Source organism: Taurulus bubalis, assembly GCF_910589615.1.
Source record: "Taurulus bubalis genome assembly, chromosome: 6".
NCBI lineage: Eukaryota > Metazoa > Chordata > Actinopteri > Perciformes > Cottidae > Taurulus > Taurulus bubalis.
The window spans coordinates 19785550-19794043 of NC_136594.1; the positions used below are offsets into that span (position 1 = coordinate 19785550).

An 8494-nucleotide genomic window follows, 5' to 3' on the forward strand; every position below is an offset into this window, starting at 1 on the left:
GAATTTATTATTGATTACAATGAATAGACTGAGGGCATCACTTTAACCAGACCTGTGTTATACTGAACCCTAAAAAATGCTGCCAATTGAATCAGGAAACGTTTCAAATCACTTCGATTGTTTAATGCCCACAAAGGCAAACAGATATATTTGATCATAGAGGGGTTAGAGATACCAATTATAGCGACTGTCAAAAAGTATAGCTTTTTCAACCAACAAGTTTACATTTCAGAGTAAAACTATTACAACACAACATCGCCCCCTTGTGGGCTTTCCCTACATTATCACACGCTGCCATTGCTGCATTTGGTCCGTATTTCAAAACAACGCCGAAACAAAATGTGTATCAAATAATGAAACCATCACAAGATTTCTCTATACAATACATAAACTTTATTGTGAGGTGAGTTTCAGGTAAAACGATTACAGATCCGCAATGGGCTTGTGGGGCCAGTAGGGGTATTTGACCTTGTCCAACTTTGTTTCAGGGAAGGTGAAGTTGAGATCTTCGATGGTCATCTGGTCGAAGGGGATCATGTTCTTGAATTTATCCAGCTGAGACAAAACATGAAAAAACAGGTTATAAATACAGTTTTCCAGAAGACATCCATGAGGTATTTTACTACAACACAGTCTCTCACCTTTTCCTCATACTGAGCAATGCGGGCCTTAGATCCTTCAATGTAGGCTGATGCACTTTTATTCTGTTGGGGAAAAGTGAAACTATTACATCTGATCATACAAAATGACAACAGCATAGCATATCTCCGTTAATATTTTCTATTTTTATTCCAAAAATCCTTTGTCTCTTTGCTTTAATGTAAAATGTAAAATGTCTGTTTTAGTGTTGAATGAATTTCATGATTGATTAATCATGATTGTCAATCTATTTCTGCATTTTAAATTATCTTAGTAGTTACAAATATATACATAATTGCAAATTTTGGTTTGACTATTATTTCTAATTAAAAGTCAACACATTCTATAACGGTACAGTAAAGCTGAAATTGAGACAACAAATGGATTTGTATTATTGTCATCACTTACAGATTCAGCCTCCTGTGCAGTGATGGTGCTCGTCTGGGTGTCGACCGGCTCAGGGATCTGCAGGGCTTTGAACTGTGTGCAGAAGGAACATTTATCATTTACCACTGTAACACAAATCAACAAATGCTGAAAAAAACTGTTTTTTTTTTTTGTTCTTTTTTGCAGAGGAACTAAAAGATTTAAAAACTGTAGTTTTCACGTGCACTGTAACCCTCAAAGCGGTTCAAACTATAACTAATTTCCAGACATCTTAAAAGTGATAAACTAAGATTTGGATTGTACATACAACTCCACTTATTAACGCTCCTTTGAAGTCTCCATTAATTTGGATCCTGGCGTACTAATATTATATTATCTGGACTAAAGTGAAAGTTGCCATGTAGTGTCAGAACAGATTGGAACCTTTCCTACATTTCAGGGAAATGCTCATGACCCGTTGAATAAACCAGTCAAGTAAAGCTCACCTTCTTCTCAAACTCATCAACCATCCCAGCTTTGGCCACTGTGCTCCTGTAGAGACTCCAGTCAATGGTTACAGGAGTCTGTGGCAGTGAGATTAGTCTGGAATAAACGGAGAAGACAGAGTTTAAACAGACGACTGTGAAGCTTAAGTGAGCTAACTAAAAAAAGGACATCAAAGAACAAAATATGTACAAAAAGTAAAAAGATACAAGAATGAGCAAGTCAAATACTGTAGTAAGACAGTTCTTCCAGGAGATCAATCAATAACAAAATGCACTTTACTGATAACGAGGACATCAGAAGCTGCACAAGAAAAAAAAAAAGCAAAGAATAAAAAGAAAGGAGTTTTAACTTTGCAGCTTTTATTTCTTCCCCTCAAATATCTCATAGTGTTTATCGGCATTTCTGTGGGTTAAACACTTGATCAGTTTGAGCAAACTATTTACATCAAGTTTTCAAGCAAATGACAACTAGATTCATCCCCAATCTGTAAATACAAAAAGGAACACATGATGAACTGCCCACTGTAAAGAAATAGGGGCCAGTGTGCACATCATCTTTTATGCATTTACATGTGATCCTCTTTCCAGCACCTTGCAAAGCTTCGCAGCCAGGTGGGACACTTAAGATATGCAGCCATATCTTAAGTGTGCCACAAAACATGTGCCACAAAACAGCAGATCACAGCAGAATCCTTTGAAAATTGTCAGAGATTAATGTTTTGCTGATCAGCAAGAAAACAAATCTTTGAATATTCAATTGCACTGTTTGTTGTGTTCTTTCAAAATGTACTAACCAATAATGTACTTCAGCACTATAAGACCACGTTAACTTTAAGCATGATTTTTAAAGTATGTTGTTGGTGTTAAACTAACTTTGCAGAGATGGCATCACTGCGAGTCTTCAGCGCGTTGAACATGCTCCTCTGGTTGGGCGGGACGCGCTCAGCAAACGCCATCCAGTCAATGGATTTCAGTGCTACGCGACGGCCTGCCATCCTGCTTATCTGAAAAGGTAGAAGGAAATCTTGTTCAGTCCAATCAACCAAAACATCAGAATAATCCAGGCATAGTGTGGCTGGAAAACAAAACTGTGTACATACACATGTTTTCCGTTTATTTATTCACTCAGTTGCCAGTGGAGGTGAACCTAGCTTGTACTAATAGTCTTGTACATCAACACTGCAATAAATCCTGCCTTAGTTAATGTTCAGTTTGTTGAGATACTGTAGTTGCTCATGACTTGTATTTCATTATGTTAATATGTTAATATATTACCCCATTTACATCACCTTAAATGCTAGATAATGTATAAAAAGCACAAATATATCTTCCAAAATGAACAAAATTGAATTAACAACCCACTAAATCAGTTTCAACAAAAGCTTAACAGCTCAATTGTAATGTTATGTGGCTTTATTAGTTTCCTCGGTGGAAAATGTCACCTTGATACTCGGTGAAGCCGAGACGGACAAAACATGTTCATAATTTAATGCGCACTAAGATGCCGTGTCATACTGCAGTTACACAAGTGGTATCTTCTCTTTAAATGATGCATGTCTTCAGGGTTAAACCCTTTTCAGTTTGTGTTGTTGAACCTCGCAGACAAGAGGCTCTAATGCAGGTAGTTAGACGTCAACGTCCTCAGTGTAAAGGCCCGAGGAGCTAACTTTACTAGTGAAGACTCAGCGACAGCGGGTCCGAAATGGTCCCGCATATGTTTAATAACTAATTTGGACGATGAGATGCTGGAAACACATGTTTGACAGTAGACAGCCAATGACACCGGGGCCTTGACATTTTCTTTCAATTCAAGCCAAGCTAACTGCAGCTAGCTCCGTTAGCTGGCTAGCCAAGGTCAGTGAAGTCTTTCAGTTACGTCAGGTTACTCACAAAAACACCGAGTGAACCTCACATTTACCGCTTAGGCTCATGCACAATAACACATGGACGAGCTGCACAAATAGCCATTGAAACAGATTGTCGTTAGATGTCCCGTCGTTCCCCGCTAACGTACTCACCTCGCTGCACAAAGTGTAGTCTGTCAGTGACGGCGGATCAGCGGAAGTGCGCTTTCTTCTTCAGCAGCTGCCAAAACGGCGATGAGTGAGTCCGCTACCGCCCCCTGCCGGACGGGCAAAGGACATACAGCGAGTAGGACTGACGTGTTCATCGAAAGCTCCAACTGGTTAAATGCACATCTTCACATCAGTGCTTTAAGGGGAAAACATTAAGTAAGTTATGTTCCTGTGATTTCAGTTAGCCTGTGAAGTGAATTCTAACTGTTTTTTTGTTGGAGAAGTGTGACAAAAATGGAAGAGCATTAACATGACTGTTTAATGTTCTTCGTACTAACCTGAGTTAAACATTGTTTCATAAAGGCATGATAACTAACAGTTATCATGTATATATATATATATATATATATATATATATATATATATATATATATATATATATATATATATATATATATATAGAGAGAGAGAGAGAGAGAGAGAGAGAGAGAGAGGGGGGGGAGGGGGGGGGAAGAAAAGTATATCGAGCTGATCATCAGTTTTTTAATTTTTGTTTAAATTTTGCAATATATCTGAAATGATTAGGGACCAATAGCTTAAATGCCCCTCGAATTGCGCAGCACATTTTTACAGTGTATAGTTGTCTTATTGGAAGATGACTGGACAGGATGTGTTTAGTCTTCCAAGTGCCACAATGCAAATATATTCGTTAGGAAATTATAATGAAATGACCGTATTAGCTTAAAATGTAATTTATTTTACAAATGCTTCATTGAAAAGTGCCAAAAAAGATATAAAGTTGTGTTATATTACAAATCATTTTTACATGAACAGAACAGGAGTATAGCTATACGTTTATTTTGAAATCTCCAAGACAATGTATTTCCAAAGGGTTCAAAGGGTATGGTCAATCGTAATAGATTATGCAATATTGAATACAATGTTCTGCAAATTAAAAAAAACATAATTATTGGTCCATTTTCTAAATAGATCAAATTAACAATTATGTGGGAAAACAATGCTTTTTTTGCAACAGTGATTGAGTTTAGACATGCCTGCATTGCTAATCAGAAATCACATTAATAAATAACAATGATCTCATCCAAGTCTGTGCTGCCTTTGTTTAAGTAATATTTCTTGGAGGAGATATAAACTCTCTTCTGACTCTAAATACAATTCATGAATTAATAAAACAGTGAGAAAGGTTGCACAACGAGTCAGCCACTTTGAGGTCTTGTATAATGTTTATTTACTAAAATCAGTTTTTACAAGTAACTGAACATTTGGATAGAGTGATGTATGTACACAGTACAGATACAAAGATATTCAATAAATACCACATTTTCTGCCGCTCTTCAAGCGAGGCTGCAGGGTTTTATGAACACTACACATTTTATTTACATATACAGCAAAATTCCTCAAAAGAAAATCTATTATCACTCCCATAAAGGCCACGCCGTGAGAGTAAAAAAATATCTAATACACGTGTTTTTCTAAAATATATGTTTTTGCTCCATACGAAATGTAGAAATCGCGATGCTGTAAGGAAATACCAACATTCAAACAGCAACTCTGGCAAACTGCAATTTGACCAGAAGCAGTCGATGCTGAATGAGGAGAAATACTTCAAGTGATACACTGGTCTTAAGGCACTGACATCATTTAAGTACTTTTCTGTTGCTTTTAACCCTCCGCTTCAGTATAGAGCATCGCCTCCACGTCTGGACACACTTTGGATGTCCACTGTCACAAACTGAGGAGCACTGGAGTGAGATATTTAAGGCATGTTGTTTAAAAACCTGACATTTAGTTTTGTAGTATCGCCTGCGTATAATTTAGGCCCGTGGATCCACAACACAGGACTGTGCTAATAAAACGAGGAGAGCAAGGGAACTCGCTCAGTCCGATTACGCACACAATTACACATACAAATGTGTCGCGAAATTAATAGTTTTTTTATTCTGGAGGTCAGAATAATTCTCTAAACTCCGAATATAAAACTGTGTCCGATGTGAAGGAAACGCATCGTCCTCGTTTCTAAGTGACCATGGAAGAAGAAGACATTGTTTTTCTCTTTAAAAAACCACACACGCACACGCAGCACTACTAAGACAAATAGTACATCCCATAAGTGACGGGTCCGCCGAACAGTCCCGGGACCGGCAGACCGGGCCTCGCGAAGGCGTTGGACGGGCCCCATGCCGGAGAGCCCATGTGCGCTCCGAGGGGCAGCGGCAGCGCGAAGGCGGGCAGCATGGGCTTGGATGCCAGTTTATACTTTTCCAGCTCTGCCTCCTGCAGTCTCTTGGCTTTGGCCCTCCGGTTCTGGAACCAGATTTTGACCTGAGTCTCCGTCAGGTTGAGCGAGTTGGAGAACTCGGCTCTCTCGGCGATGGAGAGGTACTGCTTCTGGCGGAACTTGCGCTCCAGCGCCAGCAGCTGGGAGGTAGTGAAGGGCGTGCGAGGTTTCCTGTTGTTTTTGTGTTTCCTTAAAGTACACTGGTTTGGACTTGAGCTCCCTGTTTAGAAGAGAACAATGCGCAAAAGGGAAGATTAAGTTGACGTTTAATTGTCAGGTGAGCATGTCAATATTTAATGCAAACACAAGCAGCAAATAAAAAAATATCAATAAACACGTTTTATGACATATTTATTATGAAAAACATAGCCACTATTTGTCATTACGGGTCACAAACTGATCACATCCAGTCGTGCAAACGTTAATCGTAAAGCTTATTCACGCTGTCACTATGTCATATTTGCTTGCATATATAATTTGTATGTGAATATAACATATATGCTAAATCATATAAGAATATAACAACAAAAACATCTGACAAAGAACCAACAAAGTGCCTCACACGCTCAGCGGTACATAACATTACCATAATTAATATGCCGACACAACAAAAATGCAAGAAGGTAATGTATGCAGTCTGTAGCTGCAGGGGCAATATCAATATAGATAGATAGATATCAATATACTTTATTCATCCCCAAGGGGAAATGTGTTTGTAGTAGCAGCTTGCAAAAATAAAAATAACAAGGATGCAAGATATATACAGCAAAACAAAACTCAATATGCAACTACATATATGACTATGACAACGAGATACTTATCAGGTATTGTATCTGCTGCCAATATGTTTTTCTTCGCAGCCCTGACTATGAACAGTAAGATGACTATACATGTTAACGTAGTTGAGTTTGCAAAACTCTCAGAACAGCAGAGGGACGGACTTACGAGGCGGAGTAGAGAAGGAGGACGTCTGGTACCAAGTGCTCTGATCCTTCTCACTAAACTGCGGACTGTCCTCGCTGGAACTACTGGAAACACCCTGCGAGCTCTCCGCGGAACCCTTGCTCTCCGCGTAAAGAGTCCTTGGAGAGAACGGCACGCCTTGCCCGGCCGCGGGCTTCGGCAGGGCCACCGCTAGGTCTGTGGAGGGATAAGAAGTCCGACAGGTGGTCGTGGTCTTCTTGGAGATCAACGACTCGACGCTAAACGCGAGGCTGCTCCGCTGGGGTTTGTATCCTTTCTCCGTGGTCATGTCTTTAGGCTGCATGTCCTCGCCCTCCGTATCCGTCTCCTCTTTCTGATGAAGCTGTTTGGCGTCCTGGGACGGCGACCCCTGCACAGGATTCATCATGGCACGAGGGGATGGGGGGCCATGCACCTCCGTGTGGCCCGTGAGGAGGAATGGAGTCTCCGAGGTGTACAGTATCCAATATGCGTCTCCGCGCTGTCAGCGGTGCCCAGTAGCCTTTACGCGCTGCACGGGGTCGTCTATAAAAGGACAAGGGCTGTCCTCCCTCCGCGCATCCACCAATCAGCTCGTCGCTTTGGCCCCGTGACGTCAGCAAGTGCCGGTCTGATTGGCCCCGCTGCCCTCCAAGGGGAGATCAAGAGGCCTTTGAAAGGAAGGAGAAGTTAATCATACAGACCCCATGCGGCGCGGAGCTATTGATGGCCCTCACAAAGTAGCTTAGACCAATTTTAGCGCAATTAACCAGTGGGGAGGATCTCTCTTGACCATTTACATCCATTAGCCGGCCACTACACCGGTGCGTTTCGTTGAATTATTCCCCTACTGTAACGCTGAGCAGGAACTAAAGAGTCACATGTCAATATCAAAGTGATGCTTTTATCAAAGGAGAAGAAAAAGAAGGAGGAAAAAACAAACAGGCAAATGTATTCAATCAACTGATTAAAATATAATAAGCGCACATCATTTGTAGACAATAAAAATATGCTGCGTCTGTATGATAATCATGGGAACAAAAACGAGTAAAACAATTCAGCTGAGAATGAAATAAGAAAAGGTGCGCGAGCAGCATTGATTAGGAATGAGTGTTGGTCACACAGCATTACAGCAATTTAAGGCCTGTCATGAGCTCCTCTCGCTTCACAATGGCCTCAGTTGAGAAGCAACAGGCGTTTTCTTTCTCCAGGTCATACTATTTAATAAGCCAGACAAGTTGTGTTTCGCGAGGCGCCAGGCTCGGCAGGATCAAAAAGGAAGATACCTCGGGGAGAAAAGGCAACGGTTAACTCCACTTAACCAATTGTCCTCCAGATATTTCATAGTCCGCTGCGTGGAGCTGCAGGAAGCAGCGCGGACAGTTAACTGTTTCCCGTCTGTCGCAAACTGATGCAGGGGGTGGGGGGATTAATTCATATGCACATGTTTTATTAAAGTTATGACGATTGCAACAGCGATACAAAACCTTCATCGTCATCGAGACCATCGCGACGTCATCATGAGCTTTGCAAAGGCAGGGGAAAAGTCCATTTTGTTAACTCTAAAGAAAAGTTATTTAACTAAATTAATTTATTTGTGAATTTATTTGATAGAATTATGGGACATTGTTTTTCAGAAGTGTCATCAGTATTTGCAGAGTAAAAACTTGTAATAATGGCTAAATCACTTGATTTTATTGCTGATTAAAAAACTTCAGATTATGTGT

The 8494-nt window shown here is 40.4% G+C and overlaps 2 protein-coding genes across 2 annotated transcripts; both read right to left on the minus strand.

The window, feature by feature from the left end:
- Nucleotides 1–356: 356 nt before the first annotated feature.
- Nucleotides 357–3559, minus strand: atp5pd (ATP synthase peripheral stalk subunit d). The gene is made up of 6 exons (XM_079219860.1): nt 3530–3559; nt 2385–2515; nt 1512–1608; nt 1048–1119; nt 642–704; nt 357–555 (listed from the first exon to the last, which is right to left on the minus strand). The coding sequence occupies exons 2-6, from the start codon at nt 2504–2506 to the stop codon at nt 424–426; spliced, it is 486 nt and encodes a 161-aa protein (XP_079075986.1). The 5' UTR covers nt 2507–2515; nt 3530–3559; the 3' UTR covers nt 357–423.
- Nucleotides 3560–4386: 827 nt separating this feature from the next.
- On the minus strand, nt 4387–7185 carry LOC306738209 (homeobox protein MSH-C-like). Its single transcript, XM_079220037.1, has 2 exons — nt 6771–7185; nt 4387–6045 (listed from the first exon to the last, which is right to left on the minus strand). Exons 1-2 carry the CDS (start codon nt 7174–7176, stop codon nt 5633–5635), a joined length of 819 nt encoding a protein of 272 aa, XP_079076163.1. The 5' UTR covers nt 7177–7185; the 3' UTR covers nt 4387–5632.
- Between the last annotated feature and the right edge of the window lie 1309 nt (nt 7186–8494).